This window comes from Glycine max, chromosome 9 (genome assembly GCF_000004515.6).
Source record: "Glycine max cultivar Williams 82 chromosome 9, Glycine_max_v4.0, whole genome shotgun sequence".
NCBI lineage: Eukaryota > Viridiplantae > Streptophyta > Magnoliopsida > Fabales > Fabaceae > Glycine > Glycine max.
This window is the reverse complement of record NC_038245.2, coordinates 43,842,733-43,863,741: the sequence shown is the minus strand read 5'-3', so window position 1 is coordinate 43,863,741 and position 21,009 is coordinate 43,842,733. Positions and strand designations below refer to the sequence as shown.

Below are 21,009 nucleotides of genomic sequence, written 5' to 3'. Positions count from 1 at the left end.
TATGTTGGCCACAAGGGCCAAGGCCCACAACTTATTGAAAATTGAATACTGATCACAGACGCAGAAAACGCAACCACATCCCAATGGCCCATTAACCAAATTCCAGCAGAACCATAACTGGTGCGCAGCTTGACAGTTCATCTCATTTTTTATTTTTATTTTAAAACAATAATTCTGACAAATTTTTTTAAAAATAATAAATTATTATAATTTTTTTAAAAAATCACTTCTCCTGTAAAGTTTTCAGAATGAATTAGATTTAATAATATCAGTAAAAAATAATACAAGGGTAAATTTCATTAGAGCATGTTGACTCAAGGAACTTAACCATCTAAACTAAATTAATTAAATTAATTTGGTTGATATTTTTTTTATCTTCAAATTTGAATTTAGTAATTTATAAATTATTTACTTCTCGGATTTTACTGCCAACTAGAATCAATTTTATAATTCAATTGATTATTTTAATTGTTTATATCAATATATTTGATTATTTATACTTTCATTCTACTTCTGTATTTTCTTTTCTTTTTCGTTCATTTTAATTTTCTTATAATTTTTATTATATTTTGTATATGTTAAACGATAACAATAGGAAAAATTAAATGCATAATTATTTTTATGAAATTAAATATTAAATTAAGCTAAATATTTATGCATTTAATTTAATATTTAATTTCTACATGTAGCTTAATTTTTTTGACCAGTTTTACAGTTCATTTAAACCAGACTATGAACTTCAGAAGGTCCAATTTCACACAATGGTGCACACCTCACTTCTAAATAATAAGACTTCATTACTTCAAGCAATCTCTCTCTCTCTCTCTTATATGTTAACTATAATCGATACACAATTTAATCAAGATCTTAATTTATATACACACAATAGAATAGAACACAGCTTCACTGATTGAGATTTATCCTAGACAGTGTTCGGACATAAGCCCAGTCCTTCTCAAAAAGACTCGCTCAATGCAAACCAACCTTCCACGTCACCATCCCATAATAACCCAACACAATCTCCTTCTAAAAATACATTTAAAGTATATTTGGATAGAGAATTTTAACTAAGGAAAGTAATTTATTAGAAAATTTGAATCTCTCTAATCTAAAATTCATTGTTTGGATGCTTTTTATGAAGAATTTAAAATTTTAGAATTTTAAAATAAAATTTTAAACAACTAAAAATCTAGAATTTCAATTTCCTTCTAAAAGGTAAGAAATTATAATTTTCTTCTTACACTCTTAAACACTGAGTTCTTAAAATATCGATAGAGTGTGAGCATAGAGGAACACCTATAACTAGCACACCAATCATATCTTCTCTTTTTTTTCATTCATTTTTTTCATCCTCATAATTTTAATTTTTTTTTATCCAAATACAAAATTTTGAAAATAAAAGAATTTCAATTGAAGTATTTGAAATTCTTAAAATTTAAAATTTCTCAAAATGTAATTTATAAGAGAATTTGTATCTCTCTAATTTAGAATTTATTGTTTGGAGGCTATATGTAACTTATAACTACTCACTATAAAAAAAACAAAGAAAAAAAGAGAAAGGGCAAAGAAAAAAAACAAAAAAAAAAGTCTTATCCATCCATGCAAACGACCAAGTACGATGTCGATCTTTTTCAGAATCAAAGCAGACAACTCCGAAATCCTACTTCCGCCACCACCGCCACCGCCACCGCCACAAATCACCCCATCAACGCTAATATTCTTCACCGTGGCGGTGGTCGTGTTCTGCTTCGTGGGTTTCAGCATTCTCTTCTTCTGCAGGTGCTGTTTCGTGAACATAAGCTCCACCTCGTTCCTCTACGCCACCGTGCATGAAGGATCTCCCCAAGGAATAAGTATTCATTAGAATGCGCCATTTGCTTGTTGGAGTTTGACTCCGACAGCATGCTGAGGCTCTTAACCGTTTGTTACCATGTTTTCCACCAACAGTGCATCGATTTGTGGCTAAGTTCACACAAGACTTGCCCCGTTTGTCGAACCGATCTTGATCAGTCACCAATAATAAACGAAACACAAAAATCTATGGAACAACACAAAATGAGGACAATGTAGAACAAGAGATCAGCACAGATGATCATCACGTGTGCATTGATGTAAGAGAAGGGCTGATGATGGAGATCAGAGCATGCAAGAACAGAAGATTGAATTTTGCACGTTCACACTCAACGGGCCGGGGCATTCCATAGTTATGATTAGAGGTGAAGGAAGAGATGATGGTGATGATGATAAATACACGTTGAGATTGCCAGAGAATGTGGCGTTGAAAATTGTAAAAGGAGGGCACAACTACTCCAAGATTTGTTCTAGTTCCAAAGACATGGCAAGGCTTAATGCTGCGCCTTGCAAGAAGGTTATGTTCAAACTGTATTTGACAGTTCCTCATCCCGTAATGCTATAAAAAACATTTAACTTTGTTTTTTGTTCTTAATTTATTCTATACTTGTTATTTTCCGATCCCATCTAATAGTTTGCTGTTTAAAATCTCAAATCTCATATGTGCTTTAAGATAGAAGTAGATTTTTTTCTCACTAGCGTGTACATAACTAGATACGTTAGGTTTCCTTCCCTCTTCATTTTTTCGTTACCAAATGATAAAAACTACATACGTTAATAAGGTTAATTGTTAATGTCTCTTGCACCTCGATTTAGGATGAATGAGATAGAAGTTAAAGAAGACAAGAATAGAAGAGAAAAAGTAAAAAATAACATATAATAAGTAATGTAAAAGATAAAGAATATATAAAAAAGAGATGAAAAATAAGATAACATATTAGTCTTTTGAACATGTTAATGATGTAAGTAAAATTTGATTCGATCCTTTAAATAAAATTTTAAATTTGAGTTTTTTTTATAGAAAAATATGATTAGAATGAGAAACATTTTACTAAAAATAAATAATCAATTTGAGTTGCCTTGCTTCCCCTTGGAAGCTTGTCCGTGTCTGCGTTCATTTTCACCCTTCTGAGGGCGAAATAAGAAAATTGTTTACGGCTCTGCAAATAATTTCATTAGTTAGAATTAAGTATATTTAAATAGAATTTTTTCATAACCACTTATAAAAAAATGAAATATGTTTCTTCTGTAAGTTAAAAATAACTTATACCGCATAAATTAAAATAAACTTTTTAGATAAACTAAAATCATTTAACTTCCTCAAAAAAGTTGGTTTCAATTTATGTACAAGCTATTTTTTAGCTTATAGAAAAAACTTTGGGAGAGTGCTAATTCTCACACTGTTAGTTCAATTTCCAGCATCATGATTATCTCCTAAAGTGAGAATCTCCACAAGTAGGAGGGTCAAATTAAAGCAAATACTTTGTGTGTTGTTAAACAAGGAAGGCAGCAAGCATCATGTGCGGGGTTTTTCCATCATCACATGGTGAGTGAATGATGGGGTTCATGAGGAATTCAGGCTCATCAAATGTGATCATGTCAGAGTTTGGGGAAGCGTGGAATACTGACACCAGTTATCCTTGATGGGAATGTGATTCTAAAATTATTGTTCACTTTGTCATAAAAGGAATAGGTAATTTTCATCCGTACAAATCCATTCTAGACAGGATATAAGACCTTGAAATTTCAAGGAGTGGGAGATTGAAGTTTTACATGTGAATAGGGAGGCAAATGTAGTGACTGATTATTTAATCTCCTTTTTACTGGAGAACAAAAGTTTAAATGGCTTATAATTAGGGACAAAATAGGTCCCAAAGCTTAATTACTTACTAATAAAGTTTTCAAATCAACAAGAAAATTCAAATTTATGTTTTTATAGGATGAGTCTGATTCTTATCCATTGATTAACCTTTGTTGGAATTTTCTTCAGCCTCCTTGACTCATGGTTACAACCTTGGTTTAAATAGAGGACAAAAGCACCAATGTCATTTTAACTGCATCGTCAAGTTCTTCAACATATATATTGCGTAAAATAGTTTCATATTTAAAATTACCAAAATAAATAAATATATTTAAAAGATCATGTTTGGTAGGAGCTTTCTGATCGAATTCCTGGTTGCTGGGAATTGGGCAATTTGTTTAAAAACAAACATGATGATTTTGTTTGTCCTAATAAAAAAAGTCATGTTTCCACCATATCAAATATGTTGCCAAAAACAAACAAGATTTTAATAAACGGCAAGTATATTTTTTGATTAGTGAAATTTTGGGTCTTATAAATAAAAAATTGCCCCCCCTCCCAAAATTCCTTTTCTTTCATTTTGGGTATGAAGATGGTTGAGCTGTCAGAAAACCTTTATATAACAAAGCTATCAAACACATTTGCTGGGTGTTGCTTTTTTAGTCTGTTATTTCGTTTGCTGGTAGTTAATTGCTATTCTTTTAAGTATTGCTAGTGTGCATGCGTGAGTCTAATCTTATGAAATTTATACATGCATGTATTACTTTGTAGGATTTTATTATATATTTAAATACCAATAACATTCTTATATAGAAGTCCTCTTCTCTAAACGGTACCATATTTGGCCTCATAAAGTTGGAATAATATGTGATTAATTGTCACTATAATGGTCCTGATCATTCTTTAGAATTCCTCACAAATTAAATTATGCTGGAAGTTTTGCACGAGATACCTATCCCACGAGCACCATGTGTAGATATAGGACATACATAATTGAAGTTCACAGTGTCAGAGGATGAACATACATAATTGAAGTCTTTTCATAATGCATGACATGCTAGAAAGGGTCATTCATTCTACTTAATGAAGTGTAAGATTTGATATCAAATCGCGGCTTTTGTGATTAGAGTCGAGGATGGAGAGTTCGAAATGATTTGATTTGATTTCATACTTTGGTTATGACTTTGAACAAACATATATACGAACGGTTCAATGGAATTTGAATATTCATCCCCTACTGGTCCAATTACTGGGACAACCGGACACAATTATTTCAACCCGCTAATAATGGAGAGGGTTACGGTCCCTGGTACCAATTCTGTCACCACTGATTTGACACCTTATGAGTACATCAAAAATCAGTGTCACACACAGTTACGGTCTAGTTATTGGGTAGCAGAAGTGGATATAAAGCGTACATCATTTTCACGTGAATGTACTAATTTGCACATTATTTATAGATAGAATGATACTATTATGTATAGTTAGTTTAAGAATTAAAAGTAGTTTTTCTCTCTCGTAATTTTTAATAAAAGTTTTTCCCAATTTTTTTAAAAATCAGTTAAGACACTTTATAGGTATTTAGAAACTAAGTTACTAAAATATTTTTTAAAATATCAATATACACAGGTATATTGATAAAATGAGTAAACTTGGGTGCCAAGTATGTTATCCTTTAACCTTTGTTTGGCTAGTGGGTCTAGTATTAAGGAAAAATGAAAAATGAGAAAAAAAATTGTAAATTTGCAATGTCTCTTCCTTCAATTAGAATCACATTTAAGGCGAGAAAAAAAACAGATTTCACATGGGATCCATACTCTAGCTATCTGACCCATTTAGGAGGAGAAAAAAAAAGAGAAAACTCTTTTCTGTATAATTAAAAAAAATCATATTTATTATGTATCTTAATTTTTGTCTATGATAGTTATGTCACTTTGTACATATAATTATTTATTTTGCCTTCATCTTCCTACCAAGCAATCTAAAAAAAAAAAAAATCTCAATTTCCACTTTTTTTTCTTCTTTTCTTTCCCTTTCCTTCTTAAACCAACCATACTATTATACAGTGCTCGTACGAACCATTGATTCGTGTGATATAAGAAATTGGCAAATTTAGGAAAGATTTAATGATTAGCATTCATTATTCATTGCTCTCTACAATTGTTTACATTTTGTGCTTCAGTTCTTATCCTTAGAAATTCTTTGTTTTAGACAAATATAGAAAGGAAATGGATAATTAAACCCAACCTAACTATTAAAATTGCATTTAAGTGTAATAATTACGTGAAAGTATTATTAGAAAGAAAGTGTGCATAATCCATGATAGGGTGATAAGTTGATGCAGAGCTTGGAGCAAAGCTACATATGTCTCCAGACTTCCGATGCTAAAAGAAAGATTTTAAGGCATAGCTTTTAATCTTCACTAAAATATTAACTCACTGATCAAAATATAAACCCAAAAAGATATACATGAAAAGAAAAAAAGTTTTGATTTCAGTTACTGCTAACATCACACCGATTAATATAGCACATAAAGATTCAATTATATTTAACATAAAATCTTCACTAAAAAATTTGGTCAACCTATAGATCTTCATCATCATAGGAAAGAGGATAGAAAAAAAAAAGGAAATGGAAAAGATCACTAAGTTATTCCTCAGACAGGCAGAACCCATTGCTTTCCTCTGCCATTTCTGCTAAGGGAGAACCTTCCACTAGAAAATGATCTTTTCATTGCAATTGGACTCAAAACACAATGCAAAACCCTTCTCCTGTAGCTAGACTTGCTACTTTCACCTCTTGAATTCTTTGAAGGACCAGCCCCATTAGAACACCCTTCATGCTCTTGATTCACATGCAGAACATCAGCAATTGAAAGACCACTACCCCTTTGAAACGAATGGTCCATTGAAACCGTCCTTCTAATGGAATCATACCCTTCATCTCTAATCTCAATTACACTATGCCTCCCTCTCAAGTTTCCTAGATCACTCAAAACACGCAATGCACTCTTTGAAACCGCTCCACCATGTGAGAGTGTGACTGATTCTCCTTCAACAGCATCCGATTCACTGTCCCCTGCAACAGCAACAACGTTTTCATCATCTGCATGTCTGTTTCCTGAAGTGGTATCGTTTCTTGAAGTTGGTTCCGTGACCGTCGCAGCAACATGAAGTGCTGCTGCAGCATTGAAGGTGAATATGCTAGCACGGCATAGAGGGCAACTAGAGTGAGATTTCAGCCATGTGTCAATGCAAGGAAGATGAAAAGCGTGGCTGCATTTTGGCAAGAGCCTAACACTTTCATCATCTCGAAACTCGCTGAGACAAACGGAGCAATCTGTTACCTCAACCAATCCATCACCTTTCTTGTACTTGCAAGCTGTTATGGACTTTATCAAAGCCTCATCCAAGCCAATTGTTGAAGCATGCCAAGGCTCGTGGTGTGAAGGGTTGTGATCATCTTCTTCCAATTCAACGTTTTCTTCGTGCTCTTCGCTTTGTGAAGATTCTCTGTTGCCACAGTACTTGGATATTATGGTGTAGTAGCTCACTAGAAGAAAAGCACTGGCTAAGACTCCAATGACTGCAATAACTAGAGGTGAGAAATTTGGACTTGAATCATCACTGGGAAATTCAAAGGGAGGAGGAGGAGGAGGAGGGTAGATTACATAGCACCACTGTGGACAATACAAGCTACAAAATCCTTGTGAACAGTCTTTGTTGTTCATGTATGGAACCCAAGTTTTTGGGTTGCCTAGAGAAGCCATGATGGGAGAAGAGAAAATCTTAGAAGTTAGGACTTAGGAACAGTATATTATATGTACTAACATATAAGTAAATTTTATAAACATGGTTTCTATTTTCTCCTTCTATGGTAAGTCATTGTTATAGGATAAAAATAGGTTATGAATAATAGAATATTACCACTAACAACAAAAGAATTGAACTTAGAGAGGTTACAAAACCATAACTGGAGCAGCTACAGCAACCAAACATAGAGAAATGTATATGCTACGCTCTCCTCATCTGAAAATAAAGGGGTGAGATTGTGTTTGTAAACAATGACTAGTAATATACAAGCAAGAAAGGGTAATGGTCTTATAGATTTTATCTGTGCAAGAGAAAGGGCAAGGAGAAAAAGAAACTTGCTAGAATTTATCAAAGGGGAAAGATAACGTGGAAAAGGGGCCAAAGGGCTTAGATGGAAAGAAGGGAAAAGACAAGGAAAATGGGGTGCTGATGAAGTGTACTTTAACTTTTTTCGTTCACCTTCTTTTTCTTTTTTTCTTTCCATTCTCCATAGCTTCTCTGCCTTCCTAGTTTCTTTTTCTTGGTTACAATGATTTGTGGACTAAGGAGGGGGTGGTGAATTGGTGATGTTGGTTGAGAATTTATAAAAATTGAATGCTTATCTCTTTTTGGTTGTTTTAACCTGTTCACTGTTCAAGTAACAGGACGATTTAGTCCTTGTAAAGGGACATCCAAATTAGCACAAGAACTTCATTAATGTACGCCTACCTATGTTTGAAGCCAATACTGTGGCCGTAAGTTAGCTGTATCTAATTAACAAAGAAGTGGATATGTTTGAAATTTCGTGATTTTTGCTTTCAATGCATTACCTAGGCCAGGCTAGTGTGTTGGCACTCTGTTGTTATTGCCTAATTGCAATAGAAATTCAAAAAGAGAAACGTCCTAAATCCTAATAACTTGTGTGTGTCATGTAGAGGATACTTGAGTGCAAACAGATTGCAAAATACTCCAGTCTTAACAAAACAAAGAAGTGTTAAAAACAGAGTAGCAGCGAATTTTATGTGTTGGGAACACTAGGATTTCTGATGTTATTCGTTGAATATTATGCTTAATTGCCTCCCTTATGAATCATATCTCCTTTGTAAGACTTGGACATTATTCTACTTTGCATATATTCTCCCCATGATCCAACAGTAAATTTCTCTCTCCCACGATTCATGGCCAACTGTGGTACTAACTTGCTAAAGAAATATACTCCGTAGCTTAGTGTATGTTTATATTATTATAAGACCAAAAGAAATGACCTAGCTAGCACAGGTACATTCCAATAATTAACCACTCAATAATGGTAACTACATTCCAATAATCTTCTGAAATTATAGGTAATACAAAACAACAAAATTTAACTGTTGTAGCTGAGAGTCCCAATGCCATATAGTAAAGGCCACATTAATATCCCATACTTTCTATTGAATTCTAGCATCCCACCACAACTTTGGGAGAACCACATCACAAAAGCTAATTACTATAATCAGAGAGTCCAAGGCCTTATAAATCTCACATTAGAATCCTATACTTTCAATGTGGAACTCCAGTCTCATACCTTACAACTGGGTCCTAATTAACATAATCATAAATGAAATCCCAAGTTACACGCCAACCATAATCTTTATTCACATGATAACCTAAATAAATTGTTAGTCAACTTTATGAGAATATATTCTTGAGGGAATAAAGTTGCAGTAGAAAGATAGAGCATGTATTTAAAAGCAAGTTACAGTCAATAATATAGTTGTCACTTTTCACCCAACACCCAACCAACTATTTGCTCAAACCCTTGGGCCATCTCCTCTTCTCTTTTCAACTTAACTTGCTGGACGTACGGATTTCCTTCTTTATGAAGCCACGCAATTTTGTTAGATTTGTGCCTATCTACAAAGTTCCAAATTAAATGATACCCCGAGTTTGCATATAAGGGATATATACAAGTAGAGTAATTGAACCTGTGGGTCTAGCAAAGAAAATTTGAGCTTTTTTTTTTTTTTATCTCTTCCCTTGTACTGAACTTCAATTTTCAACGATTCACTAACAAAATATCATACGTACGTCAAGTGGTTTCAGGGATGTTGCTTTCTTCGGATAAATTAGAAAGTATATATTCTGATCAGAAGTGGGAGAATATTTAGCAAGATAATGACAATTAGTATAATTATACATGTTTGACATGCTTTAATCCATCCACGCAGCCTTACCAAAAATAAATTATTAGTCAGAACAATTGATTGAAGGAATATCAATAATTAACAAAGTTTGTTCTCTAAGTAAAACATGATTTGCTAAATTCTCAGTCAGTTTTGTGTCTTGCTGTCTGCATGACCTAACTGCATTATAGGAAATGTTTATGATACCATCAAATTTTTACCTTATAGTAACATTTTCCATCTGTTTTTCTCTGCTGACAGAAATTGCTGAAATTATTCACATGAATGATGTGCCGTCAATATCATATATAATGCCCCAAGACTCGGTCCATTTTTTCAATTTATGTGGAGACATAATGATATGCACAAAAGCCGAGACACTCCTGATCCAATCCCTTTTGAGTCTTTTGACAACATCAAAACTAAAGTCTAAAGAGGACCCTCATTTTTTTTGTGAGGTCACATAGTCTCTTTTAGTCTTTTTCCTTTCATTATTTTTGAATAATTAATTTAATTTTTATCCGTAAGAATTGAATATTATCAAAAAATTTATAACACTTATATATCTGCTCAATAATCAAGTTAGATTCTTTTATCATAAAAAATAAATTAAGTCAGTTGGTTTTAATAAGGCGATTGTAAAATTGCATACAAATCTGTTTATAGATGTTTTAATAAGATTTTATATAGCTTTCAAAATAAAATCAAATCATACAAAGAAGAATAGGCTGCTTTCAATTTTGGTCAAAAGTAGATTGCTCAATAATTTGATCAACATGCGAGGCACAGAAGAGAACATAATAATCAAATTATACGCACTTGATTATACTGTTCACGTCCACAAAGAATCAACTTTTACTCCTTGAATTTCGCTTTTAAGGGAATAGCATGTCTGAAAAAATTTGTAAGGACTCTTATACACTCTTTTAAGTGTCAAATTTATGCAATTCTACAAATATTTGAGAGTCCTTTGCATTTCATGAGCTACCAAATGAAATTATTTTCATTATGTACCCAAAAAGAAATGCTCTGCATTAATTGCACAAGATGCATGACAAGGCCAGGACAAAAATTATTTAATTAAACTATTTATTTGATCCTTATACATGTCTATGTTTAAGATTTAGTTTCTATACATGAAAATTATAATTGGGAAAATTGCACAACTCAACGTTGTGTGAGGAAGCATTAAAAATGTTTTTTTTTGTAAAATTCAAAAATTAAAATCAAGATTTGATGAAAATATAAGCACTAAAAACATATTTTTTTTCATTATAAGTTGTAGTTTCAATATATAAATGTTTACCGAAATTTTTGTCCTTACTGTCGCTAACACTAGATAAGACTTTCTAACTGTATAAAACTGCCACAAAACTTTCAAGCGATAACAAACCCATATAACAAAATAAAACTGTACAAGGAATAAAACATACATTTTTTTCGTATAAGGACCAAAACTTAAAATGAAAACAGCTATAAATGAATAGTTTAACTAATCTATTATATGTTCAACCTCAAATGTTGCCTCCTAAATCTTAATTACATTCAATAGCTAGTTCACATTTATCTCCTTAGTGGCACCACCTTAACATGATACACATGGTAGCCCAAATGATCCCCAATGGACAGCCCTCATCAGACTTAAGCAGAAGGCAATTGCTTCCCGCACTTCCCATATTACTTCTGGAATGACCATTTCGAGAGCAATATGGGAAGTGCAGGAAACAATTCCAAAATTGCAGAAAAACACTTCCCAAGCAGAAATGCCTCAACCAGAATGTCTTTGGTTGCTTCTTACATTCAAGCCAGAATTTTGACTTTAGTTTTATGAAACCGTAGATGTTTTACATGCAAATCATCATAGGCTTACACAAAGAATTTTGTTACCTTAGGTAGTAATTTATGCATTTTAATCTAATATGTGCAAACTCAGTGTGATCATGGAAGCTAGAACCTCAATGAGTTGAACTTAGTCTCAAGATACACGGTTTGCAAGTTTTAACTGGAAAGATTTTAAAATTTTATCACCCCTTAAGTACCCTTAAAAATGGGAGTGAAAAAATTCAGAGCGGAGATTTATAAGAATTAACATAAAAAAAATTCTTACATTTTCACTCACATTTTAAAGGGATAGTAAACTCGACCTTAGTGAAAAATATTGGGAATGCAGAAATTCATCCACCATAGTTCTTTATACATGAAGTACAATTCTAGCTCGTAGAGGTTTTCACTCAATCCCAAACCACGATCAAAGATCAGTAAAAGTATATCTAAAATTTATGATTCTTCCGGTTGAGCATCAGAACCTTGGTCTTCATCTTCTTCACTTCCAGCATCCTTAATTTGGTCTTCATCATTTTGACTTCCAGCTTCTTTATTCTTTTCACTGAATTTTAGGCGAAGCGGTCGTCCCATTAACTCCTGCAAAAGGACAGGCAAATGATAAATAATTTTCCTTCAGCAGAAATTTTGACTGCATAATACATACAATTGAAGTTAATGACTTTATACCAAATAAGGTAGAGGAAACTCGGCCAAATAGTACTATGGACTCAACTTAGGTTGTAAGGAATCAAACATGGAACTATTGAAGAGCTAAATAAAGTAAAGAATGGCAAACAAACTAGTGATCTCGCTCAGATAGAAACACTCAGATGCTCATCCTCCTTCAAATTCAAACAACTTCACAGCTTTAATTCTATAGATGTTATAAACAGCAGGAAAATTTCAATAACTTATTACTTACAAGTCCAGGCATATGTATGCATCTTCATGTTTATTTTGTTTAAGATATCCAGTTTATTCTAAACGAGTTGTCATATATTGTCTCACTCAGTCATCTTGTTTCCACTTTGTTATTGTACTGATAAGCACTTGCACGTACAAGATTAACACCAGCGGCAACATCAGACTTGAGCATAATAACCTAAAAGCCTCACAATTACTCAATGCTATCTTACTCTTGCATCACTGTAGTATAGCATCATTTTTTTTTCAAAGGTACTTTCATACATAATATTGCCTAGTTCCAACCAAAAGCCCCATCGAGAATCACAACCCAAATCTTGGAAAGTAACATAAGATTCTCTAGTCATTGTAAAATATTGGCACAGAAAATGCTACTAGATGCAAACTAAGCTACTTACTATAACCCAAAATTATGAAAAAGAAACATGTGGAAACTATCATTAAAAATTGATTCTAAAGTATTACTAAACTATTGACAGAAAACCAATTTGGGAAATTACTCACTGTCTGGATATACTTATGGCAAATAATAAGTTCAAATGTTCAATGGCCGAAACCCAAATTAAAAAGAAAATCTAGAATCAAAATCCTTGTAGATAAATAAAAAAAAGTAAACGAGGTAAAAAGCAAGTGAAAAATCAGAAGGTAATGAAAGTTTACAGGCCCTTTATGTCAATAAGATACAATACTGTTTCTATTTAACTCAACCTATATTCCTCAAACCATATATCCAGCCACTCAATCTTTCAATAAACAAAATACAACTATAAGCTAGACACTTAAATATAGTTTAGCCATCCACATCCAAACAATGATTGAGTCTCCTTTAGGTAGTTTATGGTTTTGTATCCAAGAAAGCTATAGGATAGTTCTCTTGAACCTAAACACGCACACCTAAAGTGTTATTCAAAATAAATTTGTTTAAATATTATTTTCTACAAGCATAGCTTTTCAAAGCACACAAATAATTTATCCCAGACCCAGTCATTAAATAGCAGAGCAAGTAACCAACGATAAGATAATAATTACCTTCCCATCCACAGTAGAAATGGCAGCCTCTGCATCCTCCCTGGTAAGAAAAGAAACAAATCCGTACCCAGCAGATCGTCCAGAAGGGCTGTCAAAGACAACCCTGGCTGACGATGGCGTTTTGAAATTTTCAGTGAAGACTTGTCTGAGATGGGTAGATCTTGCTTTCCATGCAAGGTTGGATGCATAAATTACATGGCGTGTCTCTCCAGGACGGGGACCTGGAGGAGGTGGAAGAGAAGGAGGTTTTTTTAATCTCTTTGCAAGTTCTACCCGTATTATCCGTCCTGATAATTCCTGAATCACACAAATTTAAGTCAACAAAATTGTCATCATAATGAAGTTGAAAGAGATATTCAAAGCAATATTTCTAAATTCGTTTTTCATGTAGTTAAAACATGTCTAAGCATCACCCCTAGAGTTTAACTTCTTAGGATGTTGGAATTACTTTGCCAGAAGCTAAAACACATAGAGACATCATTAAAATGGTATCATATTTATAAGGAGATCCTATCCGCCACTGCAGATTCTTTTTAGGTAAAGACACCAAATTTTGTTGAATACTCAATTGAATGGTCATAAAAAAACATTTGATTATATCACACTTCCGTAATGGCATGGCATAAAAGTATTAAGAAATGATAGTTCAAACTCTAACCTCTAGCCTTTAGTAATAATCTGCATGGTCCCAACCAAATAAAGGCAAGTTTTTGCATGCCATGTTCAATTGGACCTCAAATAGCTAAACTTCATAGTTTCTTGTAATGTAAGTACCACACCATGCAACAAACAAATGTGGAAAAAAAGAGGTGAAGGTGGCATAACGGGATTGAAAACAAAAGGAACCGGGTATTTCTGGTGTAAAGAGACAGAAATTATGTTTTTCATATGCATTTTATTGTGACTTATCACTTACAAACTCTATGAGCTTTATTTGAATAACTTGGATGCTCGAACTGACCCAAAATGATGTGATTCCCGGGTTTACTACATTAAAGAATTCTTGGAATGCAAACTATTGTCCACTATTAAGAAAAGACAAAACTTTAATGTAGTTACTTAGGTGTTTTTAGTGTTATTCTCTAATAAGAATTGAAGTTTCACCTCGGTAACCTATGGTGATTTTTAATACAAATATTTATTGTGCACAAATTACTGAAGTAAGACTCTAATTTTGATTAAAGAATAACATCCAAAGCACCTAAACAATTACATTGCATTTAAGTTTTATCCTTAAGAAAATTCGTAATTTTGGAGTGACATGCGGGAGATAATTATCTTAGCAACTCACCACAACAGAAGCCAAAAATTAAGACAGTGGAAGCAGTGAACACCTAACTTAGACCAACACTACATAAGTTCAATCCAATTTAATCTTCAGACCAAACAGAATACATGTGGATGTGGTATATATATACATTGAACAAAATGGAAACAACTTACATAAGAGTCAAATTTATCAACAGCAGCTTGAGCCTCTTCCCCGGAAGCCATAGTAACGAAGGCATAGCCCTTGCTCCTCCCATCTTTGCTCTTTATTATCTACTATAATAAAAAAACCCAATTCTCCAAATTATAAAATAATACATAAAAATAAGCCAACATTACTTCTCTAGTAGAGAATATTCCAATGCATAAACAAAAGGAAATGTCAATATTGTATCATTATGTAACTTTTTTTATCCGTAGGAATCGAACTAAACTATCAAGATTTACAACAACTCATGTACATTGAGCAACCAAATGAGTTAGACCCAGTTGATAAATGTCAATATCGTATCATTATGTATAAAATAAGCTTAGAATACTTCTCTAGTTCCATGATGAGGATTGTCTATCAAACGAGATTTTAGTGATGTAAGGGCAATTGAACCCACATCCATGCAAATAAAAAAGAAAACTAAATTCAATTCAAAATTAAAAGCCTAAATTTAAGATTAAGATTAAAACTCCAAATGCAGTTCCTACTTTTATGGAGTATTACAGAAACATAACGGAGAAGCAAGGGTGACAGGGAAAATTATAAATTTTAAAACAACCTCGACGTCAGTTACGGTTCCGCATTGGGCAAAGAGGTCAGTGATGTCTGCCGCCGTCAGAGACCAAGACAAGTTAACTACGTAGAGCTTCTTTACGTTGTCTGTTGGTTGGATAGGCTCAAGTGTTTGCTCTGTTGGTGCTACCTCTTGCAGAGTGGAGCATAACTGGAAGCAGAGTCTTCCGGTTTTGAAGAAGGACTTGGAAGAGAAGATATGGGAGGTGGAAGCATGGAGCTTGATGGAGATTGGTGCTTTTGCAGAGAACCGTTGAGGTGCGAAGAGAGTGAGAGCTGATTCTAAAGTAGCCATTCGTAATTTGGTGCCACAAACAGTGGATAAAGAGATAAAGGGGCAGTGCTACAGATATTTTGTTTTGTTTTTATTTTATGCAGCACTTTGTTTAGGAACAAATTATATCTCTTGTTCCAAAGAATCTCCATGTGATTCAGTTAATTAATTTTTTTAGGTAACAATAAAAAAAGTTCATTAATCTTAGCTTGATAATTAACATAATACTTAAATATTATGATTATGTTTAAATTTCCGTTCAAAATGCGACCCACGTTCTAAAATAAATCTAATGATCCACATATTTAATTTTACAAAAGGATGGATCCATGTTTTTGTAAATTTCATTTTACTCAAAAGTCTATTTATAACAATAAAACACACATACATCCTGTTAGGATAATAAAATTATGGTTAAATTGTAATTTTTAACCCTAGGTTATCACCTATAACTGGCCTAAAGAGTAAAGTCGGTCATAAGTACTTGGGGAGAAAATGTAAAAAAGTTGATCATTTAAATGAACATGTTTGAAAACTGTTAATTGGTGTCAAAAGTAAGAGTGTGTTTGGTTTAAGGTTAAATTGATTGCTGAACGAACACATTTTTATACATATTTTTGTGAGAAGTAAAATTTTAAAACTTTTGATTTAAGGTTGATTTGAGAGTCTCCTAATATTAAACTAGACAAACACTATGTTACTGTACTTCGGTCTCAAGCATAATTTTGAAGGTCGTTTACCGACTTTTCAGATATGCATGAAAGTGATGCTTGTTTATTAAGGAGTGATTGATTGTTTTTTTTAACATTAATTCATTCTCTCTTAATCACCAAATCGTTCCTTTTAAGAATGAAATCTAAAAATCAGATGAAAATCCAACTAATTTACTGAGGACAACCTATTACAACTCAAAAAAGAAGGATTATTTTTTTTATAGGAAAAAATGGATTATAAGACTTTGCTCATCGTACATCGAAGCTTCGATGCTTCAAAGTTTGAAAAAAAAAAAAATGTTACTGCGTCATCAGCAAAGGAAAGTGACTGTCAGTTGTAATTTCCAATTTTGGGTGGATATTTATTTCAGTTTTGGAATTGGTTATTATATATTTGCATTCTCATGATAAATATAATATAACCAATTTCCAGACTTGATAGGTATTGTGGAAAGATTTATGTAACCTTTATAGGTATATCTTATACCCATTTCATCAATATATCTCTATATATATTTGCTTACAAAAAAAAGTCAGCAAAGGAAGTCTGAGACATCTTAGAAAATTGTTATAAAACGGGGTGAAAAGATTTTGAAAGTGAGATTGCAAGTTTTGAGGAGACATTTTGAACTAAAACTGATCAAGGATCAAGAACAAAAAAAAAAAAAAAGATAAATACTTCACCATCTTTCAGTCACTCGTCAGTCAAATGAAGAATCATGGAAAATGAGGTAACAAATGTAAAAGAGGTGGAGACAATTCTTTGTTCTACCATCAAAATTCAGTTATATTATGGTGGCAATTAAGGAACCAAAGCATTTAGATGATAACTTAAGAACTTCAAAGCTCATTAAAAGCTAAATACAAACCATAAATTTAAAAGGAGTGAAAAACTAAATACACAAACCATAAATTTTATTTATAACAATGGTGTTGTTTTACATCTAATTTTTTAGTTTTTAAAAACAGTAAAGGTATTAAAATATCATTTTTTGACAAAAATATATAATGAAAATGTAAAAAATGAATGTGAACATGCGGACTGAAAGTCTTGATGACATGTGAGAAAAGTCAATTGGATGCAGAGAAAGAGATGAGGAGTCATGACATACAGAACCTTTGTTGACGATGTCCATAGATTGCTGGCAAGCACTTTCTTTCCCTCCTTTTTTCCTTTTTTTTTTGTCTCCGTGTGTACTGTACAAGGTCTCAATTTTCAAAAAGTTGTGCTCCCGAATTGGAGGATTTTACCACACCTCTCAAATATCTTATCTCCTGCTAAATTAATTATACGTTGTTATTGTGATTTTATGCAATGAAAGTAGAGAAAGAAAATAATAAAATAACATAATAGATGCCATAGAGATGATAAAAAATAATTGCATAATATAAGTAATATAACTATAAACTTTTTTAAGGTTATTAACATTTATATTAGGATCTTATAAACCAATGTCTTTAAAGATTTGATTTAAAAATTAAAAAATATATTTATTATGAGAATTATAGGATTGAATAAAAAAATTATAAATAAAATTTTTTTTAGGAGAGATTAAAATATACTAATAATTATTATTGAATAATCTTTTTTTAAAACTAACTATTAGATTGAAATTTTCGAATCATATGTAAAATTTTATATTAATTCAAAATCATTTGTATAAATTAAAATCAACTTAATATAAATATTTTAAAATATATTAAAATATAAATTATTTGATTATCTTTTTATTAATGTTTAATTTTGACAAAATTTTATACAAATAATAGTAGTAATATATTAATATAATTCAAAACAATTTTATTAATAAGAATCATATTTTATATTAAATTATAAACATAATATAATAATTATTAAAATTACTGTTTTATTTTAATTACTTGACGATAATTGTTGCTATTATTATAGCAGCTCTTAGGTATCCAAGGAGAGAGATGAATAAATTTATTTGAGTGGGGTAGGGTATCCAAAATTCACACCTTTTTATGGATTGTCTAACCCTGAGTCACCCACTCCATTTCGTTTTTCATCAAAAACTAGCAGCCCTTTCTAAGAAACAAAGCAGTGCTAAAGATGGCAATGAGCAACAATGTGATCGGATGCATAAACTTCGTGGCGGTGATCCTCTCAATCCCAATCATCGGCGCCGGAATCTGGCTTTTAAACGGGGAAGCCGATTCCTGCGTCCAGTTCCTGCAATGGCCCGTCATCATCCTCGGAGTCCTCATCCTCGTCGTGGCCCTCGCAGGTTTCATCGGAGCCTTCTTCAGAGTCTCGTGGCTCCTCATCGTCTACCTCGTTGCCATGCTCGTCCTCGTCATACTCTTAGTGTCTTTGGTCGCTTTTGTTTACATGGTTACTCTTCGGGGACACGGCAACATTGAGCCCAACCGCGCTTACTTGGAGTACCGCATGGATGACTTTTCTGGCTACCTTCGTCGTAGGGTTAGAAGCTCGTTCAAGTGGGACCGCATCAGAAGCTGTCTTAGCCAAACCAACATGTGTGCTGAGCTTAACCAGGGTTATCGAATGGCTCAGGACTTCTTCAACGCGCGTCTAACGCCCATGCAGGTAAACACAAACACTTGTTCGTTTCTAGGAGTTATTATAAGCTTCACTTTGTACCAGTGGTTCCAATATCCTTCACTAAAATTTTAACAAAACTAAGCATTAACATTTGTACCGTTAAAAAAAACACATCTTAATCTCTTTTCAACTTTTTTCTCTAAACCTCTGTATGACTGTGTCAATATCAACTTCTTGGTTACATGCTTAAAGTTAATCTCATTTGTTTGGTTTAGACCTACATTTCTTTCTTTTGTATCTATTTCTCTCACTAAATATCTACCGGTTAGCATAGCAGTGTTCATATTTGTACATGCCATTGTTTTGAAAGAAAATATTTGCTTAAAAGACTTTATGATTTGTTTTTAAAATATAAACTGTTTATTACTCTAATGCTCAAGTTAACCTCAACTGCCATAATCATTGTGAGATCTGAGTTCAGTTTCATGGTTTTAGTCTCCTACTTTTTTCTTTATTGTGATGAGGTGATTAGCGTATGAAAATTGAAGAAATGGAACTATATATTAAGGATAAATGTAGCTTACACCCCAAAATGAGTTTATTAATGTGGAAGGAGGAGGAAAATAAGAAGAAAGGAAATGTAAAGAAAATAATAGACGTGATTAAAAAAGAAGAAAGAAACGTAAGAACAAAACGAGGTAGAAATAATAATTAATGGTGAAGAGAAAATAAATTTGTATTTATAAGGGTTGCTAATTGCTATATTCATAACTTCACGCAAGTCCTTGTGTACTCTCACATTTTTACACTTTCAACTTCTAAAAGATACGAAACTGAAGCTCTTTGAATAGGTTACCTTTTTTTATCTTTTCCTTTGGAACACATTCTGGTTCAATGTGAAAAAATATTCTTGAATATCTATTTATTTTATATATATATATATATATATATATATATATATGTATATATAAAAGAAGAAATTAATTGAAGTGCTAGGCTTCTCCAAACCCTTGTCCAAGAGGGTAAAAATTAGCCTTTAAATCTTGTTACACAAACAGATTTATACGTAAAGCATAAAAACACCAATCTCTGAAAATTAACAATCCTAGGACAAATTATTCTAGAATGTCAGAACTAAGATTTCTTATCAAAAGATAGACAAGACAAAGTTAATAGCTATATTCTTAAACCATTTATTATTCAATTTGTTAAAAAATTTCACCATAGTTTTCACTAATTTTCTTGCTTTGATATCATTTACAGTCAGGGTGCTGCAAGCCACCAACGCAATGTGCGTACACGTTTGTGAATCCAACCTATTGGATTAGTCCCATCAACACAGCAGCGGATATGGATTGCCTGCAATGGAGCAACGACCAAACACAACTTTGCTACAACTGTGACTCGTGCAAGGCAGGTTTATTGGCAAATCTTAGGAAGGAGTGGAGAAGGGCCAATGTGATATTAATCATCACAGTCATTGTTTTAATAATTGTGTATTTGGTAGGGTGTTGTGCCTTTAGGAATGCCAAAACGGAGGACCTCTTCCGCAAATACAAACAAGGCTACACTTGAGAAGCTTAGGGGTTCAATATGTGCTTTTTGATTTTTTTAGTAAAGTCTCGTATTGAACAGTTGGTGGTCATGAAATTGGGTCACTGTTTAAATTAATTATCATTAGAGGCTGTGTTTAGAAAAACATTAATGTATGTATGGATTTGTCTCATGCACTTTTTTAAGAAGAAAAAAGATGCTTGGTTTTTTATGGGGAGTGTTGAAGGTTGAAACTTCCATGTAAGGGTTTTGAGAGCTCAGCGTGATTTGTGGACAGCACCGAAAGCTGATTTCTCGACTCACGAGGCAACCAAGGTATGAAAGAACAAGGTTGCTTTAATGGAGGATTTTCGGGGTTCATAGTTGTCCTAGTCTACTACTACCCTTCAAGGGACTTTGGCGCTCCAAAAATGGAAGTGGCTTTTGAAATTCAAACTAAACTGGTGCGGGTACCCAATGGCAAATTATGTGGGGGGGAGTTATTCCATCCATTATTAATTTTGATT

General features: G+C 32.8%; 4 protein-coding genes across 5 annotated transcripts; 2 read left to right on the top strand and 2 right to left on the bottom strand.

Annotated features, from left to right (window-relative positions):
- Window positions 1–1,599: 1,599 nt before the first annotated feature.
- Window positions 1,600–2,416, top strand: LOC102670232 (uncharacterized). The gene is made up of 2 exons (XM_006588243.1): window positions 1,600–1,779; window positions 2,117–2,416. The coding sequence occupies exons 1-2, from the start codon at window positions 1,600–1,602 to the stop codon at window positions 2,414–2,416; spliced, it is 480 nt and encodes a 159-aa protein (XP_006588306.1).
- A 3,706-nt stretch (window positions 2,417–6,122) lies between these two features.
- On the bottom strand, window positions 6,123–7,995 carry LOC100792799 (RING-H2 finger protein ATL52). Of its 2 annotated transcripts, XM_006587532.4 has the most exons (2): window positions 7,579–7,995; window positions 6,123–7,408 (listed from the first exon to the last, which is right to left on the bottom strand). In XM_006587532.4, the coding sequence occupies exon 2, from the start codon at window positions 7,380–7,382 to the stop codon at window positions 6,309–6,311; it is 1,074 nt and encodes a 357-aa protein (XP_006587595.1). In that variant the 5' UTR covers window positions 7,383–7,408; window positions 7,579–7,995; the 3' UTR covers window positions 6,123–6,308. The 2 variants fall into 2 exon arrangements, with proteins under 2 accessions (XP_006587595.1, XP_003534279.1); XM_003534231.4 differs by having other exon boundaries at window positions 6,123–7,995.
- A 3,664-nt stretch (window positions 7,996–11,659) lies between these two features.
- LOC100792275 (29 kDa ribonucleoprotein, chloroplastic) lies at window positions 11,660–15,790 on the bottom strand. The gene is made up of 4 exons (XM_003534230.5): window positions 15,422–15,790; window positions 14,826–14,924; window positions 13,383–13,679; window positions 11,660–12,026 (listed from the first exon to the last, which is right to left on the bottom strand). The coding sequence occupies exons 1-4, from the start codon at window positions 15,728–15,730 to the stop codon at window positions 11,883–11,885; spliced, it is 849 nt and encodes a 282-aa protein (XP_003534278.1). The 5' UTR covers window positions 15,731–15,790; the 3' UTR covers window positions 11,660–11,882.
- Window positions 15,791–18,421: 2,631 nt separating this feature from the next.
- On the top strand, window positions 18,422–20,712 carry LOC100791755 (protein TORNADO 2). Its single transcript, XM_003534229.4, has 2 exons — window positions 18,422–18,994; window positions 20,213–20,712. Exons 1-2 carry the CDS (start codon window positions 18,497–18,499, stop codon window positions 20,522–20,524), a joined length of 810 nt encoding a protein of 269 aa, XP_003534277.1. The 5' UTR covers window positions 18,422–18,496; the 3' UTR covers window positions 20,525–20,712.
- Window positions 20,713–21,009: the final 297 nt, after the last annotated feature.